At 38.3% G+C, this 22,631-nt stretch overlaps 3 protein-coding genes across 7 annotated transcripts in view; 2 read left to right on the top strand and 1 right to left on the bottom strand.

Annotated features, from left to right (window-relative positions):
- The window catches only part of LOC116290474 (uncharacterized), a 34,647-nt gene extending 25,894 nt beyond the window's left edge, over nt 1-8,753 (top strand). For all 5 annotated transcript variants that reach the window (XM_031697509.2, XM_089032262.1, XM_031697508.2 and 2 more), the window contains 3 exons: nt 367-5,655; nt 6,660-7,454; nt 7,712-8,753. In XM_031697509.2, the coding sequence (XP_031553369.1) occupies nt 367-5,655; nt 6,660-7,454; nt 7,712-7,765 (6,138 nt within the window). In that variant the 3' untranslated portion in view covers nt 7,766-8,753. The remainder of the gene's footprint in view (nt 1-366; nt 5,656-6,659; nt 7,455-7,711) is intronic.
- A 2,972-nt stretch (nt 8,754-11,725) lies between these two features.
- Nucleotides 11,726-20,488, top strand: LOC116290466 (protein phosphatase 1F). The gene is made up of 7 exons (XM_031697499.2): nt 11,726-12,043; nt 14,057-14,154; nt 14,871-15,073; nt 15,814-16,002; nt 16,374-16,517; nt 17,168-17,324; nt 17,820-20,488. Exons 1-7 carry the CDS (start codon nt 11,856-11,858, stop codon nt 18,527-18,529), a joined length of 1,689 nt encoding a protein of 562 aa, XP_031553359.1. The 5' UTR covers nt 11,726-11,855; the 3' UTR covers nt 18,530-20,488.
- Nucleotides 20,484-22,119, bottom strand: LOC116290468 (uncharacterized). Its single transcript, XM_031697500.2, has 3 exons — nt 21,982-22,119; nt 21,659-21,837; nt 20,484-21,133 (listed from the first exon to the last, which is right to left on the bottom strand). Exons 1-3 carry the CDS (start codon nt 22,039-22,041, stop codon nt 20,971-20,973), a joined length of 402 nt encoding a protein of 133 aa, XP_031553360.1. The 5' UTR covers nt 22,042-22,119; the 3' UTR covers nt 20,484-20,970.
- Between the last annotated feature and the right edge of the window lie 512 nt (nt 22,120-22,631).

Raw genomic sequence — 22,631 nt, 5'->3', positions numbered from 1 at the left:
TAACATGTGACGTCATTAGTTGGAGACGAGAACTGAAGGGCCAATATATCGGCAGACACCGGTCTTTATGACCCTTGCTGAAGATATCGACATTAAATAATCTCAATATCAATTAAGGTTATTAAACCTCCTTAAGGTTATTTATAAACACATCGTGTTAACTGTCCTTTTTTGTTTGGGATTGTTGGAATTTTTTAAACCCAAGTCCTCTTCAGTAAGGCCACATGCTTATCTGTATACAAAAGAAATGCGTCGCTGAGGTCGCGGTCTGTCAGCAAGTCTAACCGTGCGCCAAGATGGAGCACAATGCGTCGACAATCTTGGACATGTTTTCCCTGTTAACCAAATTTTGAATGTGTTTTTCAGATCAGAGGCGAAAACAGACTCGTTTCAAACTCTCTAAGCTCAGAAGAACACCTTTTGTTGGCCAAGCGGCCCGTGAACCAAGGCATGTCTGGGTTTTACTATACATCACCTTCCCAACATCGAGAGGGTCATCGACCGAGAGGAAGACCGCCATTTAGTCATAAAAAACAAATTAATGACAAACGTGGTCGTGGAGTTGGAAGATCTCCCAACAGAAACTCAACTCGCGAACGCGATCACCAAGAAGAACGCGAAAACGAGCAAGACACGAGCTCGAGGAAGCATTACTCTAAGCATAGCTCTGAGATGCAGCACCGCTCGAGTTATCCCCGTTATAGTTCTCCCAGTCGTAATAGCAGACATGGCGAGGATGTCGATAGCTCTGGGAGTGATAGATCGCAATCTAACAAGGATTCAGCGGGCAGCCCTAGTGCAAATACAGACAAGAAGTCTTCAGAAAGCTCGTCTAACAAACAAGCAATGGTGAAATCTCACCGAAGAGACGCGCCGAGAGAGAAGCAGCGTCTCACTCAGGATTTAGCCCGACAGAAAAGACTGTTAAGCGAGGATATTGCTCGGGCACAGCGTCTGCAAAAGGAACAAATGACCAATAACCATGACGTCGCGGATAAGAAGGAAAATGATAGTGACTCACCACAAGAGCATTTTGATGGAAGCGATGAATTGGACAAGAAGGAATGCAATAGCGTGAAGGAAAATGAACTCACAATGTACGAAAAATGTTACGGTAACTTCTCAGCTATGAGCCCTGGTGATGAATCACCAGCAGAAACTCGCCGCAATGACGAGGAACCCACGAGTACTGCAACGAATAAAAACAAAACTGAATCACTCTTTGAGCGTATTTTAAGCAAAGGAGCAGTAAAGGAAGCTAAACAGATTGAATTTGTGAATGAAAGTCAATTGGAAATGAGAAGTGATGAGGAAAAATACGATAGTGAACTCGCAAAGGGGAGTCTTGCTTCTCCAGCCTCTGACACCGCTAATAGTAGAGGTGAACTGAATCGCAAGGTTAAGCTTCCTCATTTTGAGAACGTTACGGATGATGAGCTGCCTACGAGTGATAATGAAGGCTCAGGTCTCTTAAAAAGCTTCAATAATGCGTCTTCAAAATCTCAAGTTGTATCTAATAGGAGCTTGTCAGATATGCAATTACAGGACAAACACTCGTCCGATCAATCTCTTGAAAAGGTCACCAATTCATGTTCACCCAAGGATCCCACACGTGATAGCAATGAAGATAATACGACATGTGAGTGCTCGACCCAGGATGGGTCAATAGAAGATGATACTCCAAACCTGTTCAGTAAAATCAATGGAAATGAAAACGCGGACTGTCAATCAGATCACAGCATTATCAAAGCGTCGAAAATGGCCCAGATTCTGGAGGAGGCAAATATGCAATGTGAACATTCACTGAAAGACAAAGGTGAATGCGATAACGAGGAGAAAGACTCAAAAGGTGGAATCTCTTCGCCTTGTTATGAACTTGAGAACAGCATTCATGAAGACGAGAAAATTATTAATAAAAAGATTGCGCATGCGCAGTCTGACGAAGGTTATTACAAGACCCATTCGCCAAACAACGATATTACCGAGGAACTCGAAAGTAACAAAGAGATTGACAATGCGTCTTTGGGACAGGACACCGATGTGTCAAATAACGAGGGAATGTCCGACGCGGAGGAACTTAGTGACTTGGAACCTGTGACGTCATCGGGGAAATCCAAGGTGAAGCGGAAAACACGAAAGAAGGTGAAAAATACGAAAGGCGTTGTCAAGACAACGAGCTCACCTCAAAGACTTTCAAGGAGAAGTAAAACAGGACGTAGAATTGGACGTCCACCTAAAGCAAGCAAACAGCCGCGACAGTTAGACAGTGACAGTGACGAACAAGAAGGTTCGGACTTCAGGGCAGAAAGTAAAGACGATGCTCAGAGAAGCAAATCTCAAAGCCCTAAGAATGAACTGTGTAGCGTCGATGGCAAGAATGATGAAAATTCTGCTGCTATAGAAGAAAACTGCTTCGAAGAAAATGAAATTACACTGGAAAATAATGAAGGGGGTGAGATTGACGAGACGAAGTACGCTGATGATGTCGATGAAGATGAGCTTTCGACTCATAGTTTACAACATCAGGATTCAGATACCGAGGATGCAAGTCAAGATATATTTTCGTTGACTGAGACAGAACGGCAGCAGTTAGAAGAACAAGGACGAAGAGAAAGAGCAAGGAAGGATAAACGGATTGCTGCAAGACAAAAGAGAAAGAGTATAGAGCGCGAGAAAGACAAGGAACGAGCAACTCCACCGCACTTGGTAAGTCAGAACCGCTTTGCTCGTGATCTACCGCGACACAACTGGCTAGTAGAAAGGCTACTACAGCAGAAAAAGCTTGGAGAAGAGGCCTTTAAGCCAGATCAAAACTCAGACAACCCTGAAGAAAACTCCGACGAAGAAATTATCCCTAGTGAAGAACTACCTATGAGTGTGGAAGAGTCAAAATTTGTTGAAACTGAACTGAGCGTTCAAGATAAGCCAAAGGACAACTTATCTGACAGTGGTGAGATGAAGAACGATCCGCCAAGTCCACAACGAGACGAATTTCAGTCTGAGCTTCATAGAAGTTTTCTTCGCAGGAGTTTCCCTCCTAATGTTCCGCGGACGCCGCCAAAGCTCAAGCCTGCTTCACCTGATAACAGTTCAAACACCGAGCCTAAGCCTTTACCTCCTACTCTGAAGCATAAGCTGCAATCAAAGGAACACTCCTCCCTTGAGCCAATACCTAAGCTCAAGAAAATCGTTCCCGAGAAGAAAAACCAAGAAACTGAAGAAGCTAGCACAAAAGAAGACAAAAGTAGTGAAAATGAAAGAACGACTAGCCCAAAAGAAAACGATTCTGCTAGAAAACAGCTCAGTCCGATAGAGATTTTTGATGACGATGATGACAAGAAGAAACAAGAAGCCAGTGAAGACTCCAAGAAGTCAAAGTCTTCCAACAGTCCAGTAACAAGTTCGTCATTTTCGGCGGAGAAGTTGTCGTCCGAGAAGGACGAAAGTCACTCACCTAAACGTTCAAGCTTCTCTCCGCCCAAGAAAAACATGCCATTCCATTCTCCTAAGAAGGTAGTACATTCTGTGAGCCCGACTCTACCTGGTTCAGGTAAAGAAATCAGTTCTCATCTCATGGGGCCTCACCACAGAGCTGCAATACTCATTCCTGTTCTCCCAATGCATGATGCAAATGGTCTTCCATTGCCACCAAGTCTCGGACCTACGTCTCCACACATGAAGCCATACTCACCTCGGACATTCACTCCACATCTAATTACTCATAACCCGCCATTTTCCACGGCAGGGTTATTCAGTGGTCCCATGCCGCCTACCAACCGATACCCCTCAGCTTCGTGCCACCATCATTTCCATCCGGGGATGAAACCAGGACCTTGTAAGCGTGATGTCAACTGTCCCTTCCATGGCTCACCCACTAGGGGCCTTCCACCCAGTATTATGGGACTTCCTTCTCACCACCCTTCAATGCAAGCATTCAGTCCGCACGGCCATGAGCATATTTCACAAATTCTTGCCAGGGAACACAGAGAAGGACACTGTCCGAACTCGGACTGTAAGCTTTGCCGACAGGGAAAAGAATCACCTAAGATACGTGAGCTTGATTCGCAGTCCAACCAAGAAAAGACTTCACCACAACCCTCGAAAGTCGTCAAACCAATCGCGCACGTGCCTGGCATGAGACCACCCCTGATGTTGTCACATCTGCAGCAGTTTGGCGGCAGACCGTCCCAAGCCTTTTCTGATATAGACAGCCTTCAAGAAGAAAAGGCGCGAAGATCAGGAATGGAGCCTATACTCTCACCAAGACAGAAGATTGACAGTTCTCCTGAACGGTCTTCGAGAGACCCGCTAGCGCCAGGACTATTCCCAACAGAAAGAAGGTCCCTGCCTCACCACTTGACACTGTCAGACTTAAACAGACGTCGAGAGCAAGACCTGATGAAAGGTCCGCAAGATCTCTTGTCTTCCATCAAACACCGGCCAATCCCTGGAGAGTTCATGGTCCCTGGGTTTGGAACTCCACCTTCTGGTCACAGCAAGCCTGGACTGATCCACCCAAAGGATTCCATTCTTTTTACTTCTTCTCGTGGCCAATCAGCTGTCTTATCTCAAGCCGACAAACGCGATTTTTCTCGCGCGGAAGAGCGTGACCGTAGTGGCTTTCAACCTGACTTGTTGAAATCAGGACCACCTCGACTGCGCTCTTTGGACGAGCGTGACGCGTTAGCAATGAGGACACTGAGCGAGCAGAAAAGACGAGAGGAGCAAGCAATGCGAGAAAATCCTGCTCTTCTCCGACAAATGTCTTCAAAGGAAGGAGTGGGGTTGCCGCCGGCAAAGCTTTTTGAAGACAGAGAATTAGCCCAGTCACGTGATCAGGGCATGCCACCCCTTTCTCGATCGGCTAAAGAGTTTGATGTGCGTCTGATGAGTAGTCATGGCAACTCGTCCATTCTCGGTCCCGCCCTAAGGGGCCTAGATGATCATCGTAAAATGTCAGAGGAAGAGCGCAAGGGGCTTAACAGAGAAGAACGTGAACAGGGAGCCCAAAGAACTGCCGACTCTGAGACAAGAGAGCGCGAGATACGCGAGGAGCAAGCAATGGATGCTTTGGATCGTAGGCGAAACCTCGAACAAATGAGAGAAAAAGAACAAGAGAAGCGAACAATGGCTGAACGTGAAGGCATGCGAGGCTTAGCTATGGAAAGAGACCGAATCAAGAATCAATTTCTAAGAGGAGCAGAATCTGAAAAACACTTTAAACCAACACTGGGAATGCCTCGCGAACGATCACCACCATTTTTAAGAAGAGACTTTTACCAAGATCGCTTAATAGACCCCTCTAGACCTGACCAACGTTTAGATTTGAGAGCAGCCGCTCTTCATGATCTTCAACGTCGACAAGAACTGTTTCGTGTCGGGGAGATGAACTCGCATAGGGAGCTTCTTGGACGAATCGCGTCAAACCACTCAGGAAACAAATCTCTTCATCCTGCTGATAAACACTTCGCTGAACGATTCTCTATCGAAATGGCTCGGTCATTGGCCGATTCACGCAGCCATTCACCATCCAGAGGGTATCCAATGTCGATGGCGTCTAGGCAGGCCATGGACCGTCTTGCGGCGGCAGCTCAGGGTAAATCGTTACCACACAACAAGGAACTCGACAAGGATATACCACCACATTTGAGAACGGTAAGCCTAAATAAATACAACTGAATCAATATGAAAATAGTGGTTTATAACTGAGCTAGTGCAAATGGCATGTACTTAGGGGATTTTATGATATTGCACGAGGAAAGACCTCACTAACCCCTCTCGCTGCCAAGTAATCCTAATGATAATATCATTATTGCTGATCGATAACAAATATCTTCCTATTCAATATAATCAATCACCATCCAGATTATCATCTTTCATTCACCCAGTTAGTGCAGCAAATTTTTAGATATTTGAAAAAGATTTTAATGTACTTAAAAATAAATAAATAAAAATAAATAGGAATTAGCATATGCATTTCAATCCACTGAAATTCCAGTTGGAATTTAGAAGTTGATTTTTGCTTTTGATTTTAATGAACTTCATTGAGTTGAGTTTCAAAACCAACTTCAGATTGAAACGCCACGTTGGTAACTTAAAAGAAAACCAATTTTGCATCGGTTATTGTGGCATTTATGTTTATGTTTTCTTCAATCTCAGAAAAAGCCATTTTTGTCCGGAAGGAACGAAGTGACATTCACAAATGTAATAATATTCCTTCCTTTCGTTGTTATAAATTGGAAGCAATTTCATCAGAACCACTTAAGTTGTCAATAGAACCTCTATACTATGAATGTGTTCCGGCACTGCAGGCGAGTTTTGCCAATTGATTCTGGCCGTCGATCGGAAATCCATCAATGTTAGTTATACCAAACTGTCAGGTTTTCAAAAGGCTTAAGTGTAGAGGAAGTCTTGACAAACACGGTAATTGATCTTGGAATGGAATGAAAATTCTTGCGTTTGAATGCAACTAAAAAATTAGTCAAATCTTGTCTCCTCTAACTGTATATTGTTTGTGCATTTTTGACACTTTTGAAAGCCTTTAATTCTGGTTCTTTATGGTTCAATCATGTTCAAATTTGCCAACAAAATGTCTATGCAAATCGTGCCAGTGTCTTACTTGTGTCTAAAGTGCTTAAATATATGTTTTTCTAATATAGGAGATTGAAAGAGAGCGAGAAAAAGAGCGACACCGACTCAGCCTTGAACAAATTGACGTCAATCGCAGGTTGCTGCAGGCTGAACTAAAAGAGAAAGTCAACCCTTTGGTGCTCAACCGCGAAATCGGGCCGCGCGATCGTGAGAAAGAAATGGCGGCGCTTCGTGAACGCGAGCGATTGATGATCGAGAGGGAGCGATACGTCGCTTTCGAGAGACTCAATGCCGAGGAAAGAAAAAGAAGACGTGATGCAGGAGAACTAGAAGGACCTTTTGGTCTACCAGGAAGACATATGTCTTCGCCTCCTTTTGGACGGTTGACTGACGAGAGAGCGAAGAGAATGCGGATGTCAAACGATGAGCACATTCCTACTTCGTCTACGCACCCTCCGCATATGGGTTCTCATCCAAGTAACTCCTTTGAAAATAAAACTAAGGATGATCGCCGTTCTTCTCCAAAAGGACCCATGGAACAGCGACTTGGTCGGCCCCTTGATCTTGACTTGCCAAATAAAGCCGCCACCGCCTCCATGTTCGATGCAATGTGGATGAGAGAACGTGAACGCGCGTTACGAGCGCGAGAAGAACTGAGCAGGATGCAAGGCAAGGCTCCACCTTCAAATCACGTGTCTGGGTTTAATAGCACGAAAGAGAGGCCCGAGGGCGTGGCTCGAGAGGGCGAGACACGAGGGAAACCAGATGAGGAAGGCGTGAACTTGTGCTCTGTGTGTAAGAGGGATGCTTCTTTCTTATGTTCTGGATGTCAAGGTGCTTGGTACTGTAGTGCAGAATGTCAGGTATGAATGGAAAATTCGAAAACTTTTTTTAAATAAGACAAATAAGAACATTTTGGAGAGTGCGGTAGTCATGAATATACTTCCTTCAGGAACCAATCAAAAATCCGCGAAAGTTTAAACTATCCAATCACAACGCGTGAAGAGGAAGCGCTAGCTGCTATTAAACTAGCATTAATAAAAGAAGCTCAAAAATATAAAGCGTCTATCTTTTATGGAAATCGTTGTCTAAAATCCTCTTTTTTTTCTTCTTCTTGCAGCTTTCTGCCTGGGGTAAACACAGCCGTGACTGCGGTCAGTCACAAAGACAATAAGATTCCCATCAATAATCTGTCTGACCGACATTAAAGGTTCTGTTTTGCATGGTTTCTTTCAAGAGGACACCTCACAGCTGGACTAGGGTTGCTGAACCACTAGCCTCTCGTCTTTAAACAAATTGAACACTTGGGATAATTGGAATTCGTTGTATTTTAAAATGGATCATTCGAATGCGAACTCAATTCAAATTGAACCGGACACATGACATGTAATACGCATGCGCTGTGGATATTCTTTCATGCACGTTAACTGGTGAATCGTCTACGTCATATTCACTTCAATTTGTCTGACTTCTGTCTGGACATCACAAGGAAATCACAAAAATTGGAATAATAAGAACGCAAGCAAGCCATGAAATAATACTACTGGAAGTTTAAAATAAACTTTTTGAATCTTCATCTTTCCTTGGGATGTCACTTCGCAAAGTCATGTTGGAATGTGCAGAATTTGTCCTCGAGAAAATCCTTCGAGTTTTCGTCACCACTTGCATGCCGAATTGTATTAATGATTATTCATACCTTTTTGAATTCCACGTGCAGACTTTTAATTGATTTTTTGGCTAGTGGGCTGGTACTTCATGTAGTGTTGTACATACAATGAGACAGCGTAGTTAAACGATTGTTGGTATCAGCCATGACGTTGTAGCCCCATAGTCTTGCACGATATTGCATTTTTTGCATCAAATGAAAGAAATGAATATAAATAACAAAAATATAAACAATTAAATGGAATATAACAGCAACTCAAGACATTTTAAAATACCTAATGTATGTACATCAACACTATTATCCAATGTAACAAGTAGAGAAGTAACAAAAATTTCTTCCAAGACGACATTTATTTTAAAATGGTGTCAGTTTGGTTGAGCGAACTGAAACGTCGCTGCCTTAATTTCATACAAAGTTAGTTTTTTTTACTTAACTTTTAGTTGCATTAAGTTAAACTTGAATGCAAGAGTCGTTTCAATAAATCTTGTGCGAACCAGCTCGTAAAGTTTTAATAAATGCTGTAGAATTTTAAAATCTATTTAACCCTATATGATATGTATATTTTCCTTTCATTGGGAAGGGGAGGGGTGGAGTTCAATTTATGTAACCCTTTACCTTTTAAGCAGGAAATATTCTAAATCCCCCCGCTCCCCACCGCACCCACCCACCCCATACCTTAAACATGGAATATTCTATCCCTACCCTTCCCCATGAGTTCAGTTTAATGTGTCACTTATGACCACCTTTGTTCAAGTTTATTTAAGAACCCTTATTCCTAGTATTTCCTTATGTCTTGACTAAAGCAAACCGCCATACTCGAGGTGTTTTACCCAAAGACCAGTCCCCAAGCCACCAATTAGTACCCAAGCTCTAACGATGAGACAATCCAGGGCGGTAACCTTAAGCTTTTGGCAATCACTACTTCCTTTGAGCCGTCATGGTGAATCCCAAGAAGCCTTGAAGAAGCGGTATTTTACGGATTCTTCAAAGACTGTAGAAAAAGCTACAAGTTATAATCTTGATGAAACACGAAATACACGCGCGCGAGACTTTGAGTCTCAGACTTAATATTTTTATTTTCCCGTTTTATTCGTTCATTGGGATGCCTGTGTTGTGATGAAATCATTAAAATACCATGCTCCACTTCTATCAGTTTTGCTTCAGTTTAGCTGATAGCTAGGTGCTGTTTAGTGAGCTTAATTAATCCATATAGTATCAGTTCCACCAACAAAAGCATTACTGAAAGTTTATTCTCCAATGTCAGTGTGTTTTAGTATACGAGTAGCGAAAGTACCGTGAGCTGGATCATGACGTAATCGGCTGAGGTTCGAAACGCGACCGGAACAGCCGTCATGTCATAAAACATACCATCATCTAAACGGATTGAGAAGCTTTGTGGCCTATCGTATCAGCTTAAGTCTGATTTCCATATAGCTTTTTCAGTTTTTACGGCCGTTTTTTTTTTCTATCTTTTTTCTGTTGTCTTTAGCTTTTCAGCTTATCCCTTCTTACTCTAGCTTTTCGTGCTTTATATTTTCCTAAAGATGTTCATGACTAATCATAAGATTTTGGGTTTTTATTCTAAAATTACACTGATAAAAAATAGATAAAGCACGTCAAAGCGCATATGGAAAGCAGGGTTTAAGTTGAGCTGACCACAAGTTTCCACAAACGGACGTACGCATGTGAAATTAAAAACAATAGAGATAGTTACACATGTGCTCAGAGCGCGCACCGGATCTAAATAATTACTAAATAATTAATTCTAGATGATTTGTTGAAATATGTTACTACTCTGCTAGATTAACCTTAGTTATTCTGAGTCAGTGATTACTCGCATACTTTTTCATCGTAATGTATAATATTATAACAACTGTACAAAGTAATAACATATTCAGATTACAATTCAAAATTTCTAACATTTTCTTAGGCGCATTTCGATCCGCATCGATCCGGCGTCCCTTTTCCAAGTAATACATGCGTCTTGCGTTTTTATCTGCAGTGTTCGTTTCCTAGATATGTCCCTAGAAGGGAAACTCTTCCACTAAAAGCATTGATAAAAATCGTTAGATTACTAAACTGTCTACAGGAGAAGGGGAAATATAGCCGTTATACATTTTTCATATCAGCTCAGCTCGGTGTCTTTTGAAAATATAAACCTCTCTAAACAAATTATTGGATGCGAGGCTAGCAGGAAAATACGAAAGAAATGGCACAAATTCTAACGAGTGTTTTCTTTTCTCTCGCTTCCAAGTTAATTTTGAAAGGGAACCTCTTCCCAAGGAAATGGGTTTCCTTTGTCCTCAAGGGATAGCTTATATACTCATAAACGAGGCTAAGCCTTTGCAAATGAGTCTGTGGTCTTCAAAAACAGCGGTACGCATCGAATGCGAAACTGTTGTATGACCCCACCTTAAACCGATTCATTTTTGTTCACACTTCCCGGTGATGGCGAACTGAGAGAGACTTAGGCGAGGTGGGTTAAAGCACGAAAAATCTAGATCCACTGGTAAATTTTCCCTCCGAGGGGGTGGAAATAGGGGCTGCCAAAGAAAAACCTCTTTGTCAAGAAGATAAATTCGTAACTGACCAAAATCTTTTAATTAGATAAGATATTTTTCGAATAACTTAACTGACAATTAAATTTGTCGAGTTAAAATCTAAAGTGTCTCGACAAGTTTTCAGAATTCAACGAAGTGTTTCCAATAATATTATGCAAAGTAGCTATCAAATGTTGCAGATATGCCCTCGTGTAAGATCCATGCCTTCAGGGCAAAAAAAAAAAAAAAACCACGAAAAATACAGTATTAATAGCCCAAGCTCGCTCAACGATGCAAAATAGCTGCTAATAAGTAAAGCACTTAGCAGCTCACTTGTGCGTAGCCGCTTAAAAAAAAGTCAAAAAGTGCAAAAACATGCGCTTCAAATAATAGGATAAAGTTAGTCGGGTATTGGCCCTCCTTGGGCGAGTTTTTATCAAAACGAATCGCCAGCCCAAAGGAACTTAATTAGCGGTATTATACATGTGTATTTGCTAATAAGCGGAAAATGAAGGGATTTAGTCACTTAAATGAGAAAGCCGAGCGGTGAAAAACAATTTTTGCGTCCTTTCTAAGCTGTTGGCGCCGAAAATTCCAGAAGTCGCAAAGCTTTTAAAACACTGATCTCATTAATCTAATCGATCTCTTCACTCAAGCTTACAACGCAATTAATTACAAGGGAAAGAAAAAAATATTTTACTTTTTACTTTTACATGGAATTTTATATTTATTTTGTTTCTCTTCAGTATTTGAATTCTCTAAACAATACAAAAAAACGGGGTTTTGTTGAAAAGATAAAATTGAATCTTTGTCTATTATTAGTTATTATTTGTTAAAAAAATAGGGTTGATATAAGTGTTGTGTTATATGGTGTCACGTGTTGATAGTAGCGTGACAGTAGTCCATCATTCCCTGCGCTTCTAGCATGTGGATTTAGTTTACTATCAAAAGTGCATTTAGGGTTGCAAAGGGGGAATGGCTATCGACATACACCTACAATCCTAGCTCTTTTTTACAATTTAGAAGGCTCATTAGCTAGACATCGTGTATAATGCGACATGGGTGTCGAGTTTACAGAGGAAGAGAAGCAGAAGGCAGCTGATTTCTTAAGCAAATTTGCTTTGGAGCACGCATCTCCAGAAGAGAAGGACTCACTTCCATTTCGAGTTGATGCTCCACACAGCATTGGAAGTGAAGAAATACACGGTTATGTCATTGAATGGGCTTTAGAATATCTCCGTAAATGGTACGTAGATTACTGGTATTCATAGTTTATCTGTGGTTGAATTTTTGGCCGATTTTCATTGTAAGTGGAAGTTTTTTTTCCGTGTGTGTTGTTACTCCATGTACAACATGTTTACATATTCCTTGTAAATGACACTAATGATAAATCAGCGCTGTAACCAAGATATGTCGCTCTAAAGTCCTGCTTTCCTGGCCATTAAGTCAATATTGCTATGTTCATGGTGTCATATTGTGCAATACTCGTTCCATTCAATCCAAATTGCATTGAAAATGGCTTTGTGTGTGAACTGTTATCCCAACAGATTATAATCAACATTGGCAACCATTTGTCTCTTCGAGCATTTACACCCAAAGTACAAACACTGGAATATAAATAACAAATTCCGCGATGATCAAACCAAGCAGTTCCTGAATGAATATTTTAAAATTGATATCTTTACTGCTGGACCTTGATTGAAAGCCTCTTCTCGACCGATTGGCTTCCATCTATGAAAGAAAGAAAGCTCGATTGATGCATTCTTATAATTCCAACATCGCCTCACTCGATCGAAGATAATATAAATATAAGCTCAACGACAATACACTGTTTTTGAAATTTGTGTAAAACTTCTAACACGTAGTAAAATAAATTAGATTTACAAATTGATTTTGAAATTACTAAATCAAGTTTCTGCAAATGAACAAAAGATAGCATAATATATATCGTTGTAATAAAGATAAACTCATCTATAGAAATGTGAAATAATTCTTAGTTTAGAATTAATATTTTTTTATGGCGGTTATCTTGCTTAATATTATATTCCACCATTTTGTACATTCTAATATAACATTGGTACGTAACCACGAAAGTGCAATGTCTCTAATTCTTCAAGGTACTCGACGTTATTTTTAACCATTTACAGAAACAATAGTTTAACATAATACTTGTTATTCAACTAATTTGTAGAGTAAAGCTGATATTAATGTCAAATGGTAAACTTGTGATCTTTCAGTTTTCTCGTCTTTCTCCTTGGTTGCTGTTGTTGCTGTCAGATTAGAAATATTTTACATCTATAAATACAATTTTTCACATGTAAAGTCAATCAAAACAATATTGATCTATTCAAAAGAAATTGAATTCAACAGCTGCTGAATTAATTCTTTGTCAATTAGTTTTATCAATGGATTTTTTTATTCAAATTGATAATTCTTTTAAGAATTATTTAGTAATTTCAGAAAAGAAAGAGTAGAAAATATATTTAGAAATAATTTCGGATTATTGTTTAAGTATTACTGTTGCCAATTATATATATAGATTGAAATTGGCAATTATTATAATAATTATTCTAATCAGACAGGTTTTTGGTATTTATTATTACCCCATTTACCACACTGACCTGCCTATACATCTAACATTAAACATGTTATATACCATAAAGTGGTTGTGGTCGGGGACAGCAGTTACACTTTAAAACATATAGCTGCAATATTTTTTCTTTTGAAACACTATTGATCATAATAATTGCAAGGCAGGGAACAAGAGAAATGCTTGTATTTTAGGATTTCACTTTGAAACCTTAGAATTTTCTTATAAATGATGTAGCTTAACTGATCTTTAAAGCCACCTTCAAATTCACTGTGCTTACATCTTGAGATGTGCATGCAAAATGAGGTGAAATAACTTCATATCAGGCTCTCTACTTAGAAATTCCATTACCTATCAGGGGGTCTAATGTGGTTTTTGTGTGGAGTTGAAGACCAGTACATAAAATAATGGCTAGTCAGTTGTCAGTAATGATGAATGACCAAATCAGTTTTAGCCTGCTCAATATTACCTCTTTACTGGCCCTCTGTTACTGGTCCTCATGACTGACAAGGCAAAGATTTTACTGGTCAAGTCCCAATGATCTGGCTGGACAATGTCTAATGACTAGCCATTATTTTAAAATATTTGTCACTTGCTATTTTTTGGGACTACAAAAATTACACTACTCTCATAAACCCATAGCTGATTGATTTTGTTATGTTGATTTAGTAATTGTCCTGATGATCTGGCGGCAACTATTACCCATCATGCCACACAGGAGTTGTTGGAAGCTGACCTTACATGTTATAAACTGCAAAACAATAAAGGTTTGGGTTATTACTTATTATTATCTTCTAAAAAGAATCACTAGTATATGCATGCTTTGCAATTAGACCCCTTGCATGTGACGTCAAAGCAGCTCAATTTAGAGGACAAAACAAAAGAATGTTAATCTCATGAGAATTGGAAACCTATTGTTATGTCCTCTGAATTGAGCTGCATTTTGATGTTCAGCAAAGGGTCTATTGAGCAAGTTTTGTGGGAATCAAGAAATTATGGCAGGTCATATGTCATTCTCTTGAGTATTATTTCTTTGTTTATCAGTATTGCTTGAATACACCATGAAACTGATACAAGGGACCTTAATCTCAAGAGATGGATATATTGTTTGAAATGGGAAAACATTTTATAATGTAGTCATTTACTATTTCTATAAATTGATATATTAGGCCTAGGCCTTTTTCTGCATATTAAAATAAAGATTTTAAGCTTGCATCAAGGTCAACCCTGCAACCTTCTGGAAGATCATCTTAGAATGAAGGAGCTATATACTGATCATATGAGATATATACAGTGCAGTCTAGTTATCTCAACTTTTATTATCTTGAATTGAAGGCTCCATCTTGGGTCACTACAATTTTATCCTGCATATCTGCATATCTGCATATTCCATTATTTAGAAACTTTTTCCTGTTCTTCAAGAGGTTCGAGAAACAAGGACTCCAACATATTCAATCATTTATTTATGTAATATTTTTTGAAGGTCTAGATGTTGACAAGCTGGTCAAAGCCACCTTCAATAAAGTACAAGAAATTTGTGTGGACTGGAGTCATGCACCACCAAAAATGTTCAAATCAGAAAGATCTTACCAATCCTGTGTCCATGCCATCAAGAACACCAGAAGGAAAATGGAAGATAAGCATATCATCATGCCTTATTTTAGTACACTTTTTGGTTTACCCAAGGTATGATATAAATAATAAATAATGAGATTAACAGTGGATTCCACAGAGTGGCTCTTCTTGCGGAACGAGGAAACCCAGAGAACCCAGAAAACCCTCGAAGCACAGGAGAGAACCAACAAACAACTCAATGCACATACAACACCGAGCTCATCGGGACTCAAACCCAGGTCACATTGGTGAGAGACGAGCACTCTCACCGCTATGCCACCCAACTTCCCATGATATATACTAATTATACCCTATTTTTACATAAGAGTCTCAATCCAAAGGAGTTCAATTTGGCATAGAGACTTTTGAGAGGGAGGGCTATATAGCCCAACTTTTTCTAATATCCACTATGTTTTGAAGTATCAGTCCCCCACTTTTACACATACTTTCCTGCTCTGCTATATTTTCAAATATAAGTACCTCCCCTTATTAGGGTGCTTTGTGGAAAAGCCCTTTGTGGCCCTTGAGGCAGTCTTGTAGTATCCCACTTAGAGACAATGAATTAGTGCTGTCATGTAAGGACTGGGTGGGGCAAATCAGATGGGAGCACCTTGGCACACACCTACATACAATCCTGTCAGTGTCAAAGCAAGTAATTGTCAACGAAATAATACTCAAGAGAATTTCACATGACTTGCCACAATTTTTGGATTCCCTAGAAAAACTTCCTCAATTCAATTTTAAAAATCTGCTTTGATATAGAAAATTAGTAAATTTGTAATAATTACTGTTTTTGTTATTTTTTCCCCAAGGAATTTCCAAGCCTTGCTTTTTTTGCTGTTTATGATGGTCATGGAGGAGTAGATGCTGCTAATTATGCCTCGGCAAATCTGCATGTATTTTTGTCAATGAATGAGAACCTTCACACTGACCCAGGACTTGCACTTTATGAAACATTTATGATGACAGATGAGTGTTTTGGTCTGAAGGCTAGAACAGAGGTATCAAAAAGTAGGGCTGTAATGAAATAATGCATGGAACATGCATAATATAAAATGGTTTTTGAGACACATACAAGTGTTTCTTCCCATCGGTTATTGCAGCCTAGTTATTCTAGTTATTTCCAATGGTGGTGGATAAAATGTAGTTGTACGATGCTTCACCTGTGGTATACCATGAAATTTTGCACTTGCTGCTTGTATATTCTTGATAAACACACCTGAAGGCTGCATTGTGTGTGTGTTAAAAGAAATACAAGTTATGCATAGGAAATTCCTATGGCATCTATTGTATGACTAGTAAAATGTATTGATCAATTGATAAAATTGATAAAATTAAATACTTCAATAACTGTTTTCTGAACCATTAATAGGGTTTGAAAAGTGGATGCACAGCTGTCACTGTATTGATATCAAATGATACACTACATGTAGCATGGCTAGGAGATTCTCAGGCTGTACTTTCCAAAGGAGGTGAAGCTGTTATCTTGATGGAACCACATAAACCTGACCAAAAGGTACAGTAGTAGAGGGGTTTCCTTGAAGCGCTATGTTAAAGGAATGTATAAAAAATTCACTTGGAAAATAAATAATCTGGTCATGACATAACAATGCATTGTTGCTGTCCTCCGGCATAACTGACATGAAATCCCTCTTTACTTCCAAATCCTCTTTGCCAGGTGTAGGTTAACAGTAGGGTATTATAGTAGGGTGTTGGGACGCAGTGAAGGAGTTTGCTGTAGGTACTTTAACCCTGATTTCAAATTGTAACAAAACACATGGCAGTACTCCTCTTTGGGGATTGCCGAGCCATGACACTTGGGGGGCTTTAGCCACTTACATTTAAATAAAATGACTACCAAAAGAGTACGAGTCCTACCACTTTTTGGGCATTTGAAAAAGCTATGCCACCCTACTTTTGAATCTACCATACTATCCCTGCTTTCCCCCTCCTCCTACAAAAAAAAGAGCATGCAAAATTCTGCACTGTGGTCGCCATTATAACAGGTGTTTAAAATTTAGCAAATGTCTCCAAGCCGTTTGGTTGTGTGTGTAGAAAAGTTAGTAAGGTTCTATTTTGTATCCAAAACCCTGTGTAAAGTTACGCCATGTTTTTAGTGCATGAAGCTTGGAAAACCAAAATTTAAGTGTCCTGTTATTTTATTAGGATGAGAAAGACCGTATTGAAGCACTTGGTGGTTGTGTGGTGTACTTTGGAGCATGGAGAGTCAATGGAAATCTGTCTGTATCAAGGGCTATTGGTGATGTTGAGCATAAACCTTATATCTCTGGAGAACCCTGTTTATCAGAGTTTACATTAGAAGGTAATTTTTTAGCATTCATTTGTTAGTCTGAAAAGAAGGGCAACAATACTACTGGCTGATTTAAGAAAAAATGGTAGCCAATCGGAATAAAATTTGTGAAACTGAGGTGTCGCTTTTCCTCTTGAAATTATGGGTTTCCAGGCCACCAAATGAAAAAAATAACATTGCTAATGAACACTCGATTACATTGACACAAGATTTAATGAGTTTTATATACTTTTTGCAATGGAAGGCATGTTTTATTTTTCACTGGTCAACTTTTGCAGGCTTCATGACACCTTAGTTTTACAGTGAGGTCATCTCTACGTCACAATTTCAGATCAGTTGGTAGATACACAGTAGTTTTGAGTAGCATACCATGGAATATATACTACGATCCCCTTGCATTTTCTAGTATAAGCACAAGCCTTCAGACATGAAAAATATTTGCTCGTTTCATTTAATCTCACTTGTAGCTGTTTTAAGGCCCTTTAATGTGGCATTCATTTTTTTCAGGAGATGAAGAGTTTGTGGTGCTAGCTTGTGATGGATTGTGGGATACGGTTGGTCGAGAAGAAGTTGTAAAACTTGTTAATGCTCATGTTGCTGAAGGTAATGATAGAGGCACAGCTGCAAAGTTACTGGTAGATACTGCAAAACGAGCAGGATCTAGTGATAATATATCAGTGATTGTGGTATTCCTTGATGCTCATTCCAAAACTAACAGTTCTAAAGACATTAGCAATCCTGTTATTGTACGAAATCACTCGCAAACTCCTTCTCATAATGGAACTACAAAGCCTTCAAATTCAAAAGTAAATAATGAAACAGCCAACAGTAATCAAGAACAAAACGATATTGAAAAATTAGGAGTTAGCGAAGTTGTTGACCAACTAGTACCCATCATTGCAAAGGTAAAAATATCTACAGAGACTACGGAAACAATAACAACACCAACTATGACTTGTAAAATTACTTGTAAAGAAGATAAGAGTTATAATAACAGTGGACAGTTGGCGCAGATAACAAAGAAATTATCCTTGGAACAGCAAACAAGATCAGCTGAGAGCAGCCCTAAACAGGATAAAAAAACCAAAACAAAATCCATTACACCAGTGGGTAAAGCATCACCTAAGACAAAGCCAAAAGCTTCTAGTCATCTTGACGTTGACCAAAAGGCTAGTCTGAGAAGAAGGTCTGCGCCAGGTGCATTTACATCATCCTAACAGCTAGTAGACTTTTACATTTACCCATACAGTTAGGTATTTTAAGGTATTCTTAATTATTTTGAACAAAAATATCAAAAATATACATCAAGTCCAAATTATATAATATCTGTGTGAGAAGTGTGACGTGAGTACATACATATATATTCAGATATTTCTATACATAAAACCTTCATGGTTAATCAAAGATATAAAAGATATTACTTGTGGATTGTGTTATTATGAATACTGACCATAAAATGATTGATCCTCCTTTTGGAGATTCAAATTTAAATGGCTGTGTAATTACTGGAACTATTGGCTATGATGAATTTCCTAGTTTAAATACCTGACAATGGAACCCATTTCAAAAACACTGCCTAAATAAATCCCTGCTTAATTATCTAGACATTACTAAGGCAAGCTTTGCTAATATTGCTTATATCATAACTGTAGTTTAAATATAATAGCATAGCATCATCAAAAATGTTGGTTATTCAGAATATAGAAATGGCTTCACAGTTACGTACTAATTACTATTGTCAGCCATCATTTCAGCATGTTGACCAACTGGCTGTTCATTTGAGAATAATTTGTAAAGCTAAAATGAATATAATGCTTTGTGCTTTAATCATAGGCGTGGCAATCTAAATTTCTATTAATTTATTAATTATATTTTATCTATATATTTTGAAATTTGGATTTGTGTCGAAATACTATTTGGCAACAGTAAAAGCAAACTAATATATATATTTTAACAAGAAAATTTAACTGTGAACTCATTTATGGCTCACACATACGACTGTATTATGAGCCAAACTTAAGCAGAAATAATTTAGTAAGAGCGCAATTTAATTTTTTGGTAGCATTATAAAAGTTTTGATATATATGTGTACTGTACAGTTCTCAGTGTGCATTAGTATGTAGCATTATGATTTCATTTGTGTATTGAATTTTCCAGAATTGATCTAAAAATGAAGCCCAATCTTGGGATATTCTTTAAATCTTAAAGAAATAGACCTAATCCTCTGTTTTCTCATTTCCGACCTTGTGTCATTCACTAGATTATCATTTCTTTGCCAAATGGGTATGCACAGAAAGACACTTGGATTATATATAGCAATGAAGAAGTTTATTCTCAGGGGAGTGACACATAATCTACATTTGGATAACATTATGCCCAGATGGATTAGGTCCATTGCCCAAATAAACATGCTCAGACCTTTTCTAGACATGCTCAGACCTTTTCAAGACAATACCCCGTGGGAATTCTTGTACCTTCTTTGGCAATATATTTTTTTTGCTCACATTTGTGTTGTGGAATTATCACATCACATAGCTACGCTTCTCAGCCATTCAATTAACAGAAATTTCCCAGCTAGTTAGTTGTATAAGACATGAAGTAATATAAAAATAAATTCTGACAATAGATCTGACTGAAAAAGATGGAATTAGATATCTTAATGATATGCAATTACAGTGCTATAAGTGAAACAGTGATTAAACCAACAAATCCATCTCATAACTAGGAAACCTATAATCAAATCAATAATGTACTAATTTAGAACATATAACATTGGTGTTTTTCCAATTAAGTCTAAATATTTAGAGATGTCATAAAAATTATATTATTTTAAGATTTAGTCCAATATGTTTTGTGGTGTTATGGGATGATGAGTATACCATATACGAACATTACACATATACGTTCATATTCTTTACTTTCATTTATAAAGATGCATAATTTCTCATTCAAGTCATTGATAATATTATCGTTTTCCTTTAGGTAGTATTATTATGGTATTTAATCTCAACATATAGTGTTATCAGCTTTTATGTATTTGGTTTATAAGAGTGTTGTAATTCAACATATATTATACCTGGAGAGTAAGTGTACAACATTGATTATAATTTTAAATTTTACCCTCTCTTGGTTTATTTACTAGAAATTATATTTGAATAAAAACGACCACTATTTCATTTCTGTTGTGTGAATTTTTAATATAATTAAAAATGAATACCACAGTGTTGATTTACAGAACAAATTACAAGTTAGAGATTATTTTAACTCTTAAAAATGGAAAGGGCAAAGGGGTATTCATTCTTTAGTAGCATGAGAAGGAATGAGCAGAGGGGAGGGGAGGGAGGGGGGGGGGGGGGGAGAAAAACAAAATCTATCTGGACTATCACACTAAAATCAACTTATTTACTACCCTTTTTTCTCCAAAGGAATAAATATTATTCTTAGTCACAAACAGAAGATTAACAATCAAAGGCCATCTCTTTTTAGGACCTTTTAGTAGTGTACAAATATGATACCCTTAAAACTCGTGCCCCCTCTGCATGCTCATAAAAAGTGAACCTCCCAAATATGTACCATTTGCTCCAGCTGTTTAAATGGCAAGTCATGGACTTGGTGGAATTTCCATGCAGCTCTTTCCAAAGGTTTGCGTTGCAGCCATCTATTCAAAGCAAAGCTTGATGTTGCAGCACTTATCACAGCATTCTGCATGTTGGATAAGCTTGTGAAATGCCTGGCTGACCTGATGGTGTACCTTTTCTGCTTCATTGATAGCCTGCTGCAACAATCTGTTATCTCGCTCTAGTTCCATGTACTGGATCTTTCTGGAAGTCAAATGGTCACATTCTAGGTCATACACACACATTTCTGGTGAAGGTTCAAGGGGGTGGTATTGTGGGGGGGGGGGGACTGCAGTAGTACAGAAAATGCTAAAGCGTATCAATCATCAGTAAAAGTTACGCCTTTCTTTTCAATGAGTAAGTGTGAGAGTATCATTCTCATTCAATCTGAACCAAGAAATAAGCGACTGAATACAACAGTTAACAGAAACAACAACAACAAAAACAACAAATACATGAAAAAAGAAAATATTTAGCTTTAAAAAAAGATATTTCGGATCAAGAGTAAAGCCTTGACATTGCGTGTTTTTTTTTTAAATGTCTTTAATTATTTTTTTGCTTTCATTTTCTTTTTGTACGCAAGTCGTCAAGTTTCAATTTTTGTCTAGGCGAAATTAACGTCAAGCAAGTTAAGCTTTTGTCACTTCCATTGCAAACTTTAGTACTGCTACTAGTATATGTAAGAGTTTTTCTTTAAGTATTATTCATGGCTTTTTAGGCAAATTCTACCTTTTCTTTCTGTATTTTCTGCTGCTAATAACGTTTCGTGCTCTTCGGTTGTAGTCAGTCTTGAAAGTCCTTGTACTATCAGCATTTGTAGAAAAGTTACTGAACCTTGCAAGGTGCTCCGTCGCATCAGTCTTCAGGTCTCGTATTTTGCTGGAAATACACCCAGGGTCTTCTAAATACTAAGGAAAGTAATCAGAAAAGTATTTGAAAACTAATAATTTCGTAGAAAAGAGAGAAAACGTAACGTAAATGTGGCGAAACTCAAACTAATTGTCGCCTTTTTCAGAAAGTGTCTTTTTCGTTGTATTTTAAAACTTATTTACCACTTGTCCCTTTTGCCGTAAAAAAGGAGAAAGGGGAAGTACTTGGCTGTTCACTTTCATGGCATTTAAGTCTAAAAGACAATTTTTTGTCGCAATATCTCCACCAGAATTTACGTAAACTGTTTCGGCAGTGTTGGCCATTTTCGCGCACGGCTAAACAACTGAAACAACCCAAAAATCAAAGACGGTGATTGGCTGGAGGCAAAATCACTACCATTTGATTGGTTGATACTCAATGAGTGACGGATCGTACTTTTTTTATGAAGCTTTTTATTGGCTTTTTTCTGACTTCCTTCAAAAAAGTTAAAATTTTTACAATTTTTAACTGAAAAACATTTCGAAAATTATCATATTTTTGTTTGAGGGTTGCTTTTCATTGAAGGATGCAACCAAAGACATTTTTTCGCTTTTGGAATAATTTTGTTAAAGTAATATAATAACTGTTCTTTTAAAATGCTGGAGCTAGTTTGTTTATGATTATTTTTAAAAGCCATGTAAGCAAACATGTGAGAATAGCAGAAATATTTTGGTAACTACATTGATTAAAGAGGCAAAGCTTTTTGATATTTTGATGTTCATTATTTTATTGCTTCTAATATAACATGAGACTATTACTGTTCTAGATTTTTAAAATAAAAATACTATTAAAG

The sequence above is a fragment of the Actinia tenebrosa genome, unplaced genomic scaffold (genome assembly GCF_029948245.1).
Source record: "Actinia tenebrosa isolate PJP-AT-01 unplaced genomic scaffold, QUT_ActTen_1.0 PGA_scaffold1__47_contigs__length_23844297, whole genome shotgun sequence".
Classification (NCBI taxonomy): domain Eukaryota; kingdom Metazoa; phylum Cnidaria; class Anthozoa; order Actiniaria; family Actiniidae; genus Actinia; species Actinia tenebrosa.
This window is presented reverse-complemented; position numbering and strand designations above follow the sequence as displayed.